Source organism: Colletes gigas, unplaced genomic scaffold (assembly GCF_013123115.1).
Source record: "Colletes gigas isolate AHSC1104 unplaced genomic scaffold, ASM1312311v1 Colletes_gigas_Sc00009, whole genome shotgun sequence".
NCBI lineage: Eukaryota > Metazoa > Arthropoda > Insecta > Hymenoptera > Colletidae > Colletes > Colletes gigas.
In genome coordinates, this window is record NW_025106638.1 from 3,992,260 (window position 1) to 4,011,592 (window position 19,333).

Below are 19,333 nucleotides of genomic sequence, written 5' to 3' on the forward strand. Positions count from 1 at the left end.
TCCAATAGGATGAAATTAAAAACGAAAGGAAAAAGAAATAATTAATGGTTATAATTATTGATTCTAAACGTCTAATCATTTCAAGCGACTGCGTAAACTCCTGTTCAGCATCGCGTACCCAGTCGTTGACATCACGGGCCGAGCATTACTGTTGTCTAATGCGCGTCCCCAGTCACGGCCCCGCTGGTAAGAAAGCGAAGTGAACCCGAAGCAGGCCGAAGCGTCCCGAAGGGACACCGAGCGGCGAGATCGCGAGGAGCTGAAGTTCGCGGTGTTCAAAAGCCACAAACCCGCACGTAGAGCCGAACAACCGATACGACACGCCGTTATATCCGACCTGTTGTGCACGTATACATAAACATACATACACATATACACGTATGATATACAGTGTGTCTCGCGAACTCTATCCACTTAAATATCCACTCGATTGTTTCGAACGGTGCGAGAAATGTTACAAGAGTTGTGGGATTTAAGAAAGTTCAGGCATTCTTGTAAGTGGAGGCATAGTAGACGTGTAGAAGTCAACTTTGGGTTTTCTGAATGTCCAATTTTTATGCTCGATTTCGACAGATTGGCGTATTCTGAATGTAAAAGTCCTGATGATATTTCACTGTTTCCATTTTAGCACATTCATCATGGCGTGTTATAATCCTCATATTAGTTTACGTTGAATTGAGCCGGGAGTCTGTAGTCATTACGAATTCTCGCTCGTCAGAAATACCATCACCGTATTAACCTTCCCCAGAAATTATTATACATTAGATGGATTATGTAGATCGTGTTGGAATTTGTGTATGGGTAAATATAAATCAATCCAAATTTCTTTCTTTTAATACTATTATTATTATATTTAATTTTTAAAGTTGCATCAACCCGAATGGGTCATTAGCAACCATGCAAAGCTTTTAATACTGTTTACCGTGATGAGGCTACTTTTAACAGAACCGAGCGTGCTAATTTACATGACACACATTATATTGGTCGATGCAAAATTCTCAGTGGCTATGAGAAACTGATCACCAAAGACGCTGATCGATTAATGGAATCATAGTATATGTAACTCATTGACAACACTTTTACTAGTCAAAAATATATAATTTGTCAAGCAATGTGGTACACTCGATAAAATATTCTCATATCGATAGATATGGAGACACTAATTGCTTCAAATTTCGTTTCGTTTCAAAGCTCGACATGTGAGTCTCACCATGATAGTACCAGACCTCACACAGGTTTAGTAATTTCTTAAAATGTAGAACATTCACTTAAAGCGACGACGCCAAAAGTCACTTGGATCAGTTTTCTATAAACAATGTATTTTTCGTGCCTACAAGGTAGAATGGCCCCTTGAGTGGCCATAGTTCGCGAGACACACTGTATATGTGTATATCGGTACGCAGACCTACGGTCGCGTTGCTTGGACTCCGCGTCAGCGATAAGGAGCGGCGATTGGTCGCTTCGCCGCCGGTCGCTTCTCCGCTTCTCCAAGACCTAAAGCGGCTGCGCGGTCCAGGTACGTACCTGGCTCCGGCAATGTTCGCTGTCACTGGTGCACCGATCGTCTCTGCCCGGGCTGGGGGGACATGGCCGGCTACCGCGGCGTGTCCTTAAACGTTCCACGGTTCGAAGACGGAAGCCAAACGCCGCGTCGCCGGACACGAGTGCGCCCTTAATATCGGCACGACGGTAATGGTCACGGAAAGTGACACCACCTTGCGCCGCGGTCGATTTGTTTTTGTCGCGCGAACGGACGTCGCGGTCCCGATAGCGATCGTGTGCAGTGCAGTGGCTGAGTTTCGGTCGACCGGATGCGGTCGACGCGGAGGATCTCGTGGTCTTCGACCGATCGAACGCTCGCTCGCGGCCAGCGACGCGTAGGTGTAGCGGGAGACGCGTTGTTTCGCGTGTTTTTGACACCGAGAAATCGGTGAAAGCCGTCCGGGAGAACTTGCTCGCGTTGACATCGTCGAATCGGATTCGGCGTAATCCCGTTCGGTCGCGATTCCGGTTACGAAACCGTCACGTGTCGTTTTGTGCATCGACGAGCGGCGGAAAATCGACGACGTTGATCCTGCCAGTAAGTTTACGAACCGATTCTTGAAAAGGGTGGGGGGGCTCGATGTTGATAGCGACTGCAGCTGTTTGGATGATCCGGAGCGAATAGGTCTCGTTTCGTTCACTGTGGAGTGAAAGTATCGAGACGGACGTGTGACAAAAGTCCTTAATCGTTGGAAAGATAGTATTTTATTTGCTGTTGGTGGTTTTCTGTTTGACTGAAACGTCTAGATTTCTCCAATTTTTCAACTTGCAATCAGCCTCTTTGGAGCTTGCACATTCTATTTGTCGAACGTTGACGATGAGAGAGTAATATTCTTTTTAATAGCAACAGTATCCTATGCCATTAAATATAAGATAAATCGAAGAATCGGTATAGTCACGTATTCCATTAGAATTTTGAAACGTTTAGATTGATCAGTGGTAAAGAGCAACAGGTGATTTATCGATCGTATTACCTGCCTTTTACTGATTACGATCAGTTAATGAAATTAGTATGTCCCGAACCCGTAACAGTATTACAACGCTAATTGCATCCCGAACGGCTGGATATAGCGATTGCAACTTTATCTTTAACCAGTCTTCGAAAATTAAGCTGTCCAACTAACTTTATTCCACATTCCACTTCCGTGAAATTAATTAAAACGATTTCTGTGTATTCTTGTTTGGGGAAACAAATTATTATCCTGAGACATTATTCAAAAACTTGCGTTTCTTTATATAAGCCCCTAGACTTCTTACACTCTCTTTCTAGGTATTTATTTACTTATGAAAAATTATTTCTCGCGTTCCTCGTTCCTTGTTATCGTTCAACTCCACCGAAGAGAATCGATACACGGTGATCGGAAACTCTGGTTTAAATAATGACACGCTTGCATGAACTAACGATAGAACCGATATCGTGAAAGTAATTCTTCACATAGAAAGTCACTAATTCTGTATCAATCTATTCGAACATTGAGAATAACTTTCATATTGTTACTATTATACTTCGATTGTCAATTTTTTTAGAATTATTCCTTATTTTCTTGAGTTTTCACGACATTATTATTTTTCAACATTTTTGTCCTTTCCTTAAATGAAATAAATGACTTTCGTGTATCTGACACGATAAAGTGAGAAACATTTCAGATCTGTTTTTTAATGAAACAGTATTAATGGGATCAGTGAATGAAGAAATGTGTCTGTTTCGAAAATTTCACATGATTTTACAGGGAATTGATAAAAAATAGTTTATTAAATTTTGTTGTTAGTGGAAAGGAAATATTTTATTTTTCGTTCGTTTAAGGCGGATGCGTGGGCTTGATACGCGATACGTAGTTTCAATAGTTTTCTTATACTAGTGTCACTACTGTCTTCAGCCGACAGGATGTGATTACTATGTCTGCTCCATAAAACAAATATTTTATGTCGACACGCGATACTAAATTTTCAGTCTTTGAATTAGACGGACTTTCAAGCACGTTATGAATTTTTGAGAAACAATTATATCGAAAAGTGGATTCGATTTCGTGTCTTTTTTAATTTTTCCAATCAAAGTTTATATTTGTTTTTTATTTAATTTTTTAATTGCAACCCTTTCGTTGATTTTAATAACTTTGCAACGTAACAAAGGAGGGTGTTAAGAAATGCCCATTTTTGGCATCGCCCGGAAATGAAAAATTCATACAGGATCTTTTAGAGTGTCTCCCAAGGAACAAAAAATGTCCTTATCACTTTCCCGAGAAACGATGGGAAAGTTGACAAAAATACGTTAAAAGTATGAATGTTATGATAACGTAACTTACGTATATTTTACATTCCGTCGTCTTCTTCTTCGGATATCGAACCGTCTTCGAAATACGTAGTAAGGAACTCAGCAGGCAGATGAATAGAAGCATGAAATCGAGCAAATCCAAAGTACCATATAATCATGGCTACATGGGAACAGCACCCAACAACGCGTGCTCCGACTTTGCATCCACATGAATGTGCAAGTGTGGCTTCCAGTGCGGTTTTACTTTTATCAATTAGTACATATACAAAGTATTTTAAACTATTTGAGTGTCGTGAATGCAGTTTCGTTTTAAGTAAAATGGCGTTAATTGGTTACTACCCTTAATTCATTTGTCCGTTAATTTAATAGTCAGTAAGATTTATTAGTTTCAATTAATGATTCTTATTAATCATTTTTAAGACGCTTCGATACTGTCGATTAAGATACTTTGAACCGGGTGATAATTTCCTTGCGGATCGTGGCTTTCGATACTCTGTAGTGGAAACTCGGAAACCACTAACAGTTGAACAAGTTAATGAATCGAAATTCATTACAAAATATCAATATACTGTTGAAGTAATCGCAGGACGTATAAAAAGTCGTTAAATATTTCGAGGGCAGTTCGATATCCGAAGAAGAAGACGACGAAATGTAAAATATACGTTAGTTCCATTATCATCACATTCATACTTTGAACGTATTTTTGACAACTTTCCCATCGTTTCTCGGGAAAGTGATAAAGACGTTTTTTGTTCCTTGAGAAACACTCTAAAAGATCCTGCATGAATTTTTCATTTCCAGGCGATGCCAAAAATGGGCATTTCTTAACACCCTCCTTTCAATATTGAACGTACAACGATTTGAAAGATGTATAGGTGTTATTCGATAAAAGTATAAATGAATTTCATAATAAACTGAACAATGGATAATGGAAAACATAAAATGCCAACTGTCTTACAGATTATAGTTATTTATATCTCGTGTTTAGTGAAAAATAGCTTAAGGGTCGATTATTAATGGAGGCATTTATACAGGGTGTTCGGCGAACCCTGGGAAAAATTTTAATGGGAGATTCTAGAGGCCAAAATAAGACGAAAATCAAGAATACCAATTTGTTGATGGAGGCTTCGTGAAAAAGTTATTAACGTTTAAAGTTTCGCCTGTTCTGAATTTTTTTCTCCAAAATGCGCAAGATTTCGGGGGTATGTCTATTCACCAAAAATGATTGTAATTGACCCCCGCAACCGAAAATAATTTTTCCAGAACGATTTGAAAATTTTTTTTTTTCGTCGAAAAAAGGAATTTAATTAGATTTTCGGTAAGGAATTTTTGTCTCGAAAGTGCGTAGGATTTCGAGGATATGTGTAATGACCAAAAATGATTGTAATTGACCCCCGCAACCGAAAATAATTTTTTCAAAACGATTTGAAATTTTTTTTTTCGTCAAAAAATTTCGTACCTTCTCGAATTTTTTTTCTCGAAAATGGATAAGAATTCGGAGGTATGTGTAATGACCAAAAATTATTGTAATTGACCCCCGCAACCGAAAATAATTTTTCCAGAACGATTTGAAATTTTCGAATTTAATTGTTAATAACTTTTTAACGAAGCCTCCATCAACAAATTGGTATTCTTGATTTTCGTCTTATTTTGGCCTCTAGAATCCTCTATTAAAATTTTTCCCAAGTGTGGCCGGACACCCTGTATTACTTATTTCGATCTTTTAAGTAGAATATTCACCGAAATGAATGAAATTCATATTATAGTAACGGTATATCAGTACGATAACTATTCTTTCGTTCGAAGAAAACGTTGGAATTATATAGTGATAGATTAATATTCGAGGTATTCGCTTTCCGTATTCCACGATGTGAGAATAAATGCTTCGCGAACTATGTTCTCCATGGATGGAGGTTAAAGGTTTGTAGGCTAACGGTACATATAAATAAAAAAAGCAATGAAAGGACTTGAAAGGAAGCTACTTTTGCTTTATATTCATTATTCCTTCAGCTAGACTTTTTATACGATATTTCAATATTATGACTTTTTAACTATTAAACATCAAAGCTACTCGAAATTTTGAACGCTTATGTTTAATACCATACGTTTAAATTAATTAATGCATCGTCACCTTCGCGAGTTATTTTAATTTCATAATGTTCTCGAACCGAATATTCGAGTACGTTTAATTTATAAAAATATAAACGAATAACAATGTAATATTAAGTTTGACGATCATAGATATTTTTAGAACTATCTATTGCTATTTATCACATTTATTATTTGTCATTTAAAGAGGATATACTCATTGATGTATCAATTATTTTTTTTATACGGTTTTAAATTTCTTCTATTTATATTTTTCTACACCTAAATTCAGATCGAAAGTGTTCTAAAATCATAATTAGCTTACAGTGGCTACGATACGTGTTAATATTCAAAACTTATTTAATAGCTGAGGCAAACATGTTCGTTCAATTTTTCATCACATAGTTTCTTTTAAATATTTACACTGATAGAAATAAAGTGAAATTACTCACTAGTTATCAGGTTTAGGGCTAATACAGATCGACACTTTTCTACTCAGAATTTGATATTCGCCTATAAAAAAGACAAATGCACTACATACACACAGTATACCCCTTCAAACCATGCAACTTTTTTATACAAAATTATTTTTAGCAACGCCTACTTTGCACAGATCAACCCTGCACAAAATGTACATATTTTTCGTTCGAATATAAAAAATATAAAAATATGCAAATCGTCAGCTATTTTTAACCGGTGCTGTAACTTGGATTAAAAATTACATCTCGAGCGCAAAGCCAAACGCAAAGAGGCGACCGCAGAGCCGGGGATAGAAATTGCCATTTTTGGACGTGAAAACGTTTAGGCGCATGATCGTTTCTTCCCGCTCGCGTGCGTGGAAAATGCAACGCTAATAGGTAAAAGGAAGGAAAGAGGGTGAAAGGAGAAAGGTATTCGAGTATTCGATCGGGGTATCTAAAAGGCAAAGGAAATATCGTTCATTGTTATTCGATAGTGTCCGTTGCGCCGTTCGGTATGTTGCGTTAATATGCCTTATCATCGTGCGACGGGAATGGAAACTAGATATAATATATAACCGGCGTAACACCTACGAGACCACGCTAACCCAACGCTGGCACCGACTAGAAAGATGTAGCAATCTTTCTTGCGTGGTGCGTCGATTCTTTTTATAACAAAAGGGTCTAGGTACGCCTGCCTTGCACGCTGGCTTCGTGAGTCATTGCCATCGTGGCCGAAAAGTCAGGAGGATCGTCGTTTTGTTCGCTAAACATCATCCCTCGGCGTTCTTGTCCACCATTTTTTATCCTGGAGGACACTCGGGGGACCATCGGGCGCGAAAATTCAAGCAACGAGCGAAGAAACTTTTTCGTTCTGCGTACAGTTTCGTGCAAGCAGATCCAGTGTCGGATTTATGACTATTTTGGAATTTAAATTTGTTGATCGAACGCGACAGTGGTGGTGTCTCAGTGATTGTGTTAGTTACTAATTACATATTTTAATAACTACACGGTAACATATCGATTTGTTATATTCTTAAATGTCACGTTTGTTAACAATTGCCACTTGGAACGACAGTAGAACATTTTGGATATTATTGTTCTCTCTGCTTTATAATGTGAGTCTTCTACTTTTCTATACGAGAAATAATTTATTTTATATACATATAATTCTAATCGAAAGTATAATCACTAGAATTGTGTCACTAGGATCACTGTGCTGATTTCACGCTTGAATCGTTGTCCATTATTTGCTTGGAATATTATTGCATTGTCGTGTCGATGATAATGATAACAGATTATACAATTTATACGAGATAAAAGTCACGTTAATTTTATCAAACAGTTAATAATCGTACTAACGAAATGAATTGGAAACGTCGATATCGATTTATGTGTGTTACGTTAACTATGCAGTAACTGTATATCATAATAATATAATTTATAGTAATTTGTTATGGACTTGTACATTTTAGAAATTGAGAGTTCTTTTCTAAAAGAAAGTACAACAAAAAAAGTTGGATCTCGCTGCGAAATTTGTTTAAATAAATCGATAATACTTCTGCCATTGCAGTTTTAAAACTTTCTACTGCATTTTTAAATTCTTAAGTTCAACTTCAATTTTTATGTTATCGATTGAATAAAAAATTCAAATCAGACACCAACGAAATTTTATAAATTCTAGTTATAAACGACCAAAAAGGCATTTATATAGCAATTTGTTTGTGGCGTTTCTTCGATCATAGATATAAACTTGTTCATTGAGAAGTATTTCACATTATAATTGAAATTTTTATTTTTATTTGACAAGTGACAAATAATGGATTGTTTATCGTTCTTTTGTTATTTGACATTTTTAAAAAATACAGCGTGTTCGGCCACCCATGGGAAAAATTTTAATGGGAGATTCTAGAGGCTAAAATAAAACGAAAATCAAGAATACTGATTTCTTTATTGAGGCTTCGTTAAAAAGTTATAGAAACATTTCCGGCCACACAGTATATTTTCAGTAAAGAATTTTTTTCTCGAAAGTGCGTAGGATTTCGCGCGTATGTGTATTCACCAAAAATGATTGTAATTGACCCCTGTAATTAAATATAATTTTTTTAGTATGATTTGAAATTTTTCAAATTCTTCTAAAAATTTCAATAGATACTCGAATTTTTTTCTCAAAAATGGTTTGGATTTCGGGGTTATGTGTATCGACCAAAAATGATTATAATTGGCCTCTACACCCAAAAATAATTTTTTTAGATCGATTTGAAATTTGTTAATTTTGTCCAAAAATTTGATCACTCGATTTTTTTCTCAAAAGTATGTAGGATTTCGGGGGTATGTCTATTCACGAAAAATGATCGTAATGGACTCCCGTAATCGAGAATATTTTTCCGTGAATGATTTGATATTTTTTAATAACTTTTTAACGAAGCTTCCATCAACAAATTAGTGTTCTTGATTTTCGTCTTATTTTGGTCTCCAGAATCTCCCATTCAAATTTTTCCCAGAGGTGAAAGACATATTATGAAAGACATATTTATTCCAACCGATGAATAACTGTTATACACCTTAAAAATGTAACAAAAATTATGAAAAAAACGAGTTAGTTTATCCCGGGTTGGTAGAATTTTAACAAAATTTATATCATATTGTATCGCTTTTTAACTCCCGATTAGAAAAATTTAATAAGTTTTACAAATTTTGTTATTTTTTTTTTATCCCCAACAGTAAACGAGCTAAATTAAAAAAATATACACACATTTTATTAAATGAAGCCTTAACGAGGACTCTGAAATCGATATTCTCGGAAATGGAGTTTTAACGTATGCGCCCTTTTCCCCATCCGATGCCTAAATTTGAACAGACTTCGAGGACGTTGTTGGAAAACTATAACAGTGACAGTCGACGCGTTAAAGAGATTCCAACGAACGTGATTTGTCTGAATGTCGTTTACAGAGAAAGCAAATGATTCGTGTGTTTGGTTTTCTTTGGATCGGTGCGCGAGAATTTTCGTTAGAGCAGGTAGGTCGAGGTGCAAGAAGATAGTGGAAAAATTGTTCGTTTTGCAGAAGACTGAAGGCTGATCTGCAGTACCTTCGAAAGAGGGGACTTCTGAAGGCGTCGGGTGAACTATCGTACCAAGGACGTAAATGTACCAGATGCGGCGCACCGTTTGGTAGATTTTACAACACCGGCGCTCCGTGTACACGCTGCAGGCACAGAGTGTGCAGACAATGCCGTATCGAGGTCAGGAGCCTTACCGATAACAAAGACGTCGAATGGATCTGTAACGTTTGCTACAAAATCGCGTGAGTGATTTACCATCGTTACTCTTTCGTTTTCACTGGTCGATCGCTGCTACATTCCTGTCTTTGGTCTCATAAATTGTATACGTGCACTGGGTTCCTAAAATGAGCAGACAAATTTTAAGAATACATTCTAATTGTCGTGTGAAAAAAAGTATCGAATAGTAAGGAATTTACAATAATTTATTAATTTTTGTCTTAAATTATTTTTATTATTCACGGTTCGACTCTTACAGTTTGCATCGCTTTTAAAGCAAATGCATGTATAATGTAACCAATGAATTGAAATTATAAAAGTTTGAAAAATACGGCAGAAGCAAAGATGATAATAAAAAGTAAAATATTAAATTGAGGAGTGTCCAAAAAATTTTAATTATAAACGTCTGGAAATGTGATGATATATGTATATGTGCCCTATTCGATTTTGTTTACGATAATTCTAATTTATAATTGGCAAGTGTAATTAATTTTTCTCGGTTATTTACAATTAAAGCTGTGCAGTTTGTGTATGATTTTGTCAACTGACAAGGAACCATCGCGAACGGTCCGGCTTCGATTTTGATGAAACTTTGTACACTTATAAAGCAGCCAAAAATAATCGACACGTATTTTTTTTCAGCTGCGGTAACTCGAGTTTAAGGGGTGAAACCACCCCTTGAAGTTTTGGCTCGAAACAGCTATCTCGAGAACGGAAAGACATACAAAAAAATTGTTAATGGGTGAGGTTGACGGTTTCTTATGTACAATAACATGGTGTTAAAAAATTTAAAAAAATACAATTTGTTTATAACAAAAAAAAATTGATTAACCTAATTTTTCATTTTATTGAAATTTTCATAATGACAAAAAATGACGAGCATTTTATTCCAAATCCATTGGTATGCGATTTTTTAAAATTGCCTCCTACAGTTTTGCAGATTTTGATGATTTACATCTTGCGCGCACATCCATTATGGCAGTAGCCGTTCTAACTTTGATTTTAATGAAGCACTGTAGGCTTGCACTACTTCTAGATGACAAAATCGGGAAAAGTACAAGAATACCAATTTGTTGATGGAGGCTTCGTTAAGAAATTATTAACGTTTAAAGTTTCGCCCGTACTGAATTTTTTTCTCCGAAATGCCCAAGATTTCGGGGGAATGTGTAATGACCAAAAATGATTGTAATCGACCCCTGCAACCGAAAATAATTTTTTCAGAATGGTTTGAAATTTTTTAATTTTGTTGAAAAATTTCACACATTCTCGAATTTCTTTCTCAAAAGTGCGTAGGATTTCAGGGGTATATATATTGAACAAAAATGATTGAAATTGACTCCCGCAACTGAAAATAATTTTTTTAGAACGATTTGAAATTTTTTTTTTTCGCTGAAAAATTTAGGCACCTACGCCCTGTCGATTTTTCTTAAAAATTCGTTTTTCATTTTTAATAATTTTGTTTGACGCCCTACAAAAAAGTTGGCCAATACTTTTTTGTAGGTACCTATGAGCTCTACTTCAGAAAAAAGTTTCATTGAAATATATTCACTATTGTAGGAATTATGGCTGTTTGAAGATTGGACCATTTTTATGGGGTTTTTCTCATTTTGCAGGGTCAAGGATCAACTTTTTGCATATTTTTGCGATTTCTACGTATTCTTGATTAAAATACGCGTCGTTTGCATTTTTGAAAATTAAAATCCTTCAATGCGTTCAGAAGTTATGACATTTTAAAGATCCGCATGAAATTTTCGGACAACATTTCTGGCCATAAATTACATATTCGATTAGGAATTTTTTTCTCGAAAGTGCGTAGGATTTCGTGGGTATATGTATTGACCAAAAATGATTGTAATTAGCCCCCGCAACCGAAAATAATTTTTTCCTGGAGGATTTGAAATTTTTTAATTTAATTTTTTAATAATTTCTTAACGAAGCCTCCATCAACAAATTGGTATTCTTGTACTTTTCCCGATTTTGTCATCTAGAAGTAGTGCAAGCCTACAGTGCTTCATTAAAATCAAAGTTAGAACGGCTACTGCCATAATGGATGTGCGCGCAAGATGTAAATCATCAAAATCTGCAAAACTGTAGGAGGCAATTTTAAAAAATCGCATACCAATGGATTTGGAATAAAATGCTCGTCATTTTTTGTCATTATGAAAATTTCAATAAAATGAAAAATTAGGTTAATCAATTTTTTTTTGTTATAAACAAATTGTATTTTTTTAAATTTTTTAACACCATGTTATTGTACATAAGAAACCGTCAACCTCACCCATTAACAATTTTTTTGTATGTCTTTCCGTTCTCGAGATAGCTGTTTCGAGCCAAAACTTCAAGGGGTGGTTTCACCCCTTAAACTCGAGTTACCGCAGCTGAAAAAAAATACGTGTCGATTATTTTTGGCTGCTTTATAAGTGTACAAAGTTTCATCAAAATCGAAGCCGGACCGTTCGCGATGGTTCCTTGTGAGAACACTTGACTTATTTGAAAAATAAACAGAGTACAAATGAGTAAGAATAAATACGCTCTTACAGTTGCTCTAACATTTTATGGACCACCACGTAAACAAGAATGACAATAAATTCTTAACTTGTGAAGTTATTCTTTTCAATCGTCGTATATTTTTATGCTAGAAATTTTTAGAATTACAGATGTTTATATACTAAATATATAATTTGTACAATGAACATTTATTACATAGCCATTGTACAAAATGTTGATTCCTTTTTTTTCATTCTAATTCGTTTGAAACGTGTTTTTTAACATCTCAAGATAACGTAATGGGATAAGAATCAATTTTTTTTTTAACGTTTAGAATAGTGGATCTTTTTGACAGACAATATATTAAGATTGTACTATGTGATATGACGATTACTATTATCATTTTGAATTTTTATTATTTCAGGGAATTGCATGTTGCTACGGGCAAATGGCCGTACGGAAATTCGGTGTCCGAAGGATCTATAAGCGGAAAACCATCGGCGTCGCCTGTGGAAATATTAAAACATAGCATTCGAAGAGCTTGGACTATCAACGGTACGTTTGCTATACATATTTTGTTTACTTTCTTTTTTATCGCAATTATTGTTTATATTTCTCTTCCCTTCTTCTTATTGTATATCAGTTCTATTGCATGCTTATCACATTGTTATTATATTGTTTTATTACTAATTTATTATATTGTTTCTCGAATAACACGTTTTTGTAACATTGTCCATACTAATTTCATACATTTCTGTTTTTTTCCTGCTATTCAATACCTCATATTATTATTAAATTCAATTACTTGATATATTATTAAATTTTATGCAAACTGAATATCATTATACATCATTTCCCCCACTGAATTGCTCTCTCCATTTATAATATTTTGCAGTACATCATTATATGTATACATCTGTACTAATTACAGAATTGTTTATTACGCAATGTAAAATACTATATTATACAGCATTAATATTCTAGATATTAATTTTCAAACAATTGCTCAGAATATGATGTAATAGATTTAAAGTGTTTTAAATGTAATTTGATATTCAGGTTTTTTCTTTAATAAAAGTAACTATCTTTTGTTTCAATGCAAGCCTACAGTCCAATGGAGCGCAATGAAATAGTTTTTACAAAATAATTAGTAGAATGGTAGGTACAATTTATACCATATGTTAGTAGGAAATACTGTACCATACATATCTAAACATTCTTCATGCTTCAAGTCAGTGTTCTCCAAAACATATAAGCACGAATAGTTCAAACATTTTTTTCTACTAATACATTGATCACCATAGTTTACAAATTATAACATTATACTCTTCTTTTAACATTTTAAATGTGCCACTAATATTGTTTAATGAATTCCTCTGTTTCTACACTTTCGTCCAACAAAATTATACAAACGTTACCTGCATTGTTATTTTTAATTTATACTACACTATTTCTAATATATGTATATATCACAGTATAATAAATATAATTTATTTATCAATTTGGACTCAAATCATTTTTAAATTAATTAAAACAACTTAAAATCGAACCAATTAAAATAAATACGATAAACATTATTATATATATAAATATTTATTATTAAAAAGAAATATTTCCAGCCGCTTTCAAGTGATTTCCCAACAAAGAAACAAATATTCTAATATTTTGATCGTACTGAGGCTTGGAACAAAATTTTATATTTATAACGCTTAGGTAAATAAATTATCGGCTATGTTTCCATATGCAGGTCCACCCACGCGTTGGACCGCGACGAGAAAATCACCGGAGCTGCGCATATATCGAAGCTTACCGTCCCGTCGTCAGGAATACCGAGAAACCGCCGAGAAGAACGAAATCGTAAAACCCGTCGTCGGGGAAGCACCGAGCACCGATGATAAAGGACCAGTCAGCCGGGTGGCGAACGAGCATGTCGAGGACTGTTATGGTTCCAGGAAAGATGATCCACGGAGGGACGCGGTAACGAGAAACGAGGCGATTTTTCCTGAAAGATCCGCGCCACGGGCCGATATCGGCGAACGAACGAACTCGAAACGTCCCGAAAGATTACACGGTAAATACGAAGAGGAAGTGCCATCGTCGGATGCCATAAAATCAAAGAAAGGCGACCGACCTACTGTAACGATCGGCAATAAAACGAGAAACGAAGAGCAGGAAGAGCAGACCGCTACCCAAGAGCAAGCTACACCGAGGATTTCTTTGATAAAACCGCCGAGGATACTGTCCAAGTTTCTGTCGTCCGAAATTAAGTTAGGCCAAGCCAAGCATGGAGAGAGGAAATCAAATATCCCTATATTTAGAAGAAGTTCCAAAGAATTCGAGGACATTAGAAGCCCTCAAGAGTCTCCAAAACGTTCTCTCATTCCTCAAAGGTACATCTAACTTACCAGTCAATGTTTTAGTATTAATTAAAAGTAAATTACAGTTATTTATGCATATAAAATTCACGCAGAAACTGTGCTCACTTGTTAGTGTGATTTACTTGAAGCGAACAATTTGGCTTGAAATGTTTTTTCGTACATTCTACTTATCTATTTACATCTGCATTATTCAGTATTATTAATCTCTTGCTATTTAACTTTGATACAAAATTCGTTTTTATATTTATGTAGATGATATTTAAGTCAGTAATTTTGTAACGTATAATGTATATTTATAAAACATTGATATTTCGTGATATATTCAAAATTGATTCTTTACTTAAAAACAAGATGGCAAAACCTAATCGAAAATAACGTTCAAAGTTCAGGTCTGAATCCGTTTAAAAGAGAGGCATCGTAATTCTCACGAATGAATAGAAATTTGAATGATTTTTCAGTTTAAGGCCTAAAATAAATATTTAAGTGGGGTACGAAAAAATGCATTTTGCGCAACTCTGGCTCTCGCTTACGTAGCATTTCTCGAAATGGAATTTACGATGCTGTTCATTTTTAAGTGTATTTATAAACCCACTCGAATATCATTTTAAATAAAAAAATACTAACAATAACTGAACGGTAAAAAGAAAATTTACGTAAGCTGTATTTGATAATGAGATGGGTTTAAATAAAAATAATTTAAACATTAAACAAATTTTATACTGGATTTCTAAAAAATTTCACATTTGGAGCATTGTCAACCATTAATGGCAAACTAATAATTTTTATATTTGTCATCGTGTCTTTAGAAGAATATAAATAATAAATTGATGAGGTTCTCCCATAAAAATGAATTATCAATGCAAACTAATAATTTTTATATTTCTCATCATATGTTTGGAAGAATATAAATAATAAATTGGAGGGGTTTTCCCATAAAAATGAATTAATTAATGCAAACTAATAGTTTTTATATTTGTCATCATATCTTTAGAAGAATATAAATAATAAACTAATGAGGTTCTTCCATAAAAATGAATCCAAATACGACAGTAACATTCTGATTATTTTTAATTATACATTACTTGAATTATTTCTGTGAAACTTTCAAATTACATATACATATGTAAAAATAGTCAGGAATATTACTGTCGTGTTTGAATCTTACCAATGAGAAATTAATTTTCATTAAAATTCGATCCATCTCACGTTGAATAAACGTAAACAGTGTGGGGGAGATTCTATTGTTCGAACCCAATACAAAAATTGTCACTTAAAATCGAGATTTATTGTACTTGGTTACAGTTCCACTAAAAGTGAACGAGTATTATGCACATCTCTTTTAATCGTAAGAGCATAAAATTGTGGCGTTTGATCCAGGATCCACTAATAATCCTTAAACAACGATAAAAATCGTTAATAGTAATCGTGTAGCTGAAACAAAATAGCTCAAAACACTAGATTCTTATAGTATAGGAACTGGAACTGAGAAACTAGCAACGTGCTCCAATTTAAAATAGTAGAACCTTATATCTGTCACATATGACACTTGCATATATTGTTTTCTCCAAAAATGACTATCAAAACTATTTATAAAAAAATATGGTACTTAAACGAGAATATATAGAATATTTTAAGAATAATTTAGGGTACAAAATTTCTCAATTTTGGCACTTACAATGTTTCCCACAGGACCTCCTCAATTCATATTTTTATATTGCACGAAATTCATTTTTATCAATCAAAATGAATGATAACATACAGCTTTTCTGGTCGTAAAAATTCGAGAATTCTGCCCTGAATTTGCTAAGGCTACCAAACGTTGGAATTTGTATACTTGTTGTTCGCCCAATGGCGTTGTTGAAAACCTCAGATTTCTGTGCTAACAAACTAGTCGTTTCACCAGAGACTTATCTTACTTATTAGAGTATTGGTTTTGTTAACCCTTTGCATATCGAATTATATTTCAATCTTCTTACTAGCTGCTCCCAATGCTTTTAAGTGTTTTATTTGAAATTTACGTTAATTAAAAATTATTGTATTTTGTAATTTTCAAGTGTATATCTCTTTGTTCCTGAGATAAAAACTGATGTCGAGTCACATTCGACATAGGAGTACAGAGGGTTGAAGACTGATCCACTGATACCGATCGTTTACAGATACAGAGGAAGCACCGACGACTTACGACGCAGTCGCGAGGACATAAGCGTCCCGAGCCTGATCCCGAAGCTGCTATCGCCCCGGAGCAAAGAGGAGAAACTGAAACGGCAGGACAGCAAAGACGACATACGCTCGATTTGGAAGTCGAGCCGCAAGGACGCGAAGGAGGACGCGAAAAGCTCGGTGCCCGGTAAGGAGGACTCGAAGCACGACGTTCGAGTATCCCGGCGGGACAGCAGCCGCGAGGACGTGGGTAGGGACAGCAGGAATTCAAATGTGAACGCAACCGCGGTCGTGGCTGCAAAAGGAAAGCAATCCGGCAAAGAGGAAAAGCAAGAGAGGACGGAGGAACGCGTGGGCGTCTCAACCACGTCGAGATCGAAGTTGACGGCGCACGAGTACGGAAGGACGAAGGCGTCGGCCAGAGAGAGCAAGGAGATGCTGGATGGAAAACCGTCGAGACGGGACGAAGAGAGTCTTTACATCGAGCAGAATGAAAGAGTGAGGATCGAGGCGGGGGGCAAAGAAGGGACGATGCTCGACGTCGATCCCGCCGACGAGAAACTGATCGAGGATCGAGAGGGCGTCAAGAGAGGCCAAGAGGTGGCTAATGCGGAGAAAGAGGTGGTGGATCTGTTGCACGAGGAGGAACAAGTATCGGAGAACGAGAACAATACGGACTCTATGAAGGAATCCGCTGAAAGCTTCCTGGAGAATGAAACGGATGTCACCGACTTTGAAGCGAACGAGCGAAAAGCGACGGACTTCGGGCACGGAAAGAAGTCTGACGATTTCCAAGTGGTTAGTACACGTGGTCGAGGACTTGCAACTTGCTACCAAGTGTCTTCCACATTTGTTCATTCAGCAAGTTTGTGTTTCGTTTCTTAGTGTTCCAATAACGAGCTTCGAGAAATAAATTTAATCCCAAATAATTTTTGCAAACGTATACTATTTAATTTTGTTTAAATTTAGTGATAATACCTCGTGAATGCAAAAATGTGTTGATTTTTATATATAAGCCTTGGTAACGAGTGAGTAGCCTCATGATCAAAGGGTTAAGAGATGCATATACGACTGGAGCAACGCTATATTTGTTGTTTTAGTATTTCTGAACTGTTTCGTGGCGACAGAAGTTATAGAAGATCGAGATGAGAAAATTTATTTTGCTCTAGGTAGTTTTTTAAATAAAAGGAAACGTTGATCTTAAGAGTAACAACTAGTTAAATAATTTTGGCTACAAGTGAAGCAACAGTCCCAGTAAAATTTTGCGATATAAACATTTAATTTTTAGACAATTGAGAACTGCTAAATCCAACACTTGCTATAGTATTTCTATAATGTCATCGCGATTCATGGGTTCTGTCCAAATTTATTTTTCTTAGTTTAAAATATAGAAAAATATTTGTTCGACGAAAAACGAGGTTTTGCATATTTTTCTCTTTATGATTGTTTTTTATTTCAGGTGCGGCGAAAGATTTCAAAGGAGGAGTTTTCCAATCCCGACGACACTGATGACACTCCGAACAAACGATGCTCCAGTGTAAGTTTTACGATCAACATGACGGCATGTTGCGTGAAAACTTTTTTCAGTAAATGTAGTATTAGTAATTTGTGTGTAAGAAATTTAATTACAGTTATAATGGGACTTTTTCTTTCATACGAACTAGTGGTGACCACTTTATTGAGATTAAGTTTAACAATGAATAAAGAACTTGAAAGAGTATGTTCCAAATGAAGTTCTGTTAACAGCTTATGTCTCTATTGATGTTAGGTTGTTAAATAATTTCCAATAATTGCTTGTATTTTCTGAGAAAATGTGTTTTGGTTAAAACATCGCCATGAATCAAGAGTGATCCAAATAGAAAAACACAAACATGGATACAGAAAACAAAACCCTCCTTTTGCTTCTCTACATAAAAAAACATGATTGTTTCTTATTATTAATATTCTAAAAAGGGAGAATATTAAAACGATCTTTATTCCTCAAAGTAAGATTAGACAAGTGCTCACATACTTGTCCACTATTGCAACTATCCTTATTAAAAGTAAAAGAACATAAGTGTTGTACTAAAATGGACTATCAAAGCTAGTCTATAATTATAATACGATTTCATTGTCTCCAATGACCTTGAAATAGATACACGGGGAAAAATTAAGTATCCTCAATCCATGGTTAAGAATTGTTTTATTTTTGTAATTAAAATTGTTTATTTATTGAAATTTAAATCTAAAACAGACCTATATTCGACTATTACTTTAAATTATTTATTTAATCGAAGTTTATGAGTGCCCCAGATTATATCTAGGTTAAGTCTCAGAAAAGTATCAAAGTTTCTAATAATCATGCCTTGAAAATTAAGAGTGGACGGCCATTATTTTTCATTCCAGAACCCTCATGAATCTCTCTCGTTTAACATACATACTTCAAGATCATTAAAGTTGGTAAGATCGTTAGTATCGAATGTAAGTACCAGATCTACCGAAGGAATTAATAAGTATGAAATTACTGGACTAATCAGTACCCTAACAACATCAACAGGGTCACGTCTATCAACTGAACTCCATCTAGAACATACTCCACCCACTTTTTTAATTGTTCTGTGATTGGTACTATACATGAAAGTATCAACTCTTCTAGTAAACGATTTATACATACATAATACGTAAATTTC

At 35.1% G+C, this 19,333-nt stretch overlaps 1 protein-coding gene across 2 annotated transcripts in view; it reads left to right on the forward strand.

The window, feature by feature from the left end:
• The window catches only part of LOC122397499, a 111,530-nt gene that overhangs the window by 17,589 nt on the left and 74,608 nt on the right, over positions 1 to 19,333 (forward strand). For both annotated transcript variants that reach the window (XM_043396681.1, XM_043396682.1), the window contains exons 2-6: positions 9,426 to 9,665; positions 12,551 to 12,681; positions 13,874 to 14,516; positions 16,661 to 17,462; positions 18,124 to 18,201. In XM_043396681.1, coding sequence (XP_043252616.1) covers positions 9,426 to 9,665; positions 12,551 to 12,681; positions 13,874 to 14,516; positions 16,661 to 17,462; positions 18,124 to 18,201 — 1,894 coding nt within the window. The remainder of the gene's footprint in view (positions 1 to 9,425; positions 9,666 to 12,550; positions 12,682 to 13,873; positions 14,517 to 16,660; positions 17,463 to 18,123; positions 18,202 to 19,333) is intronic.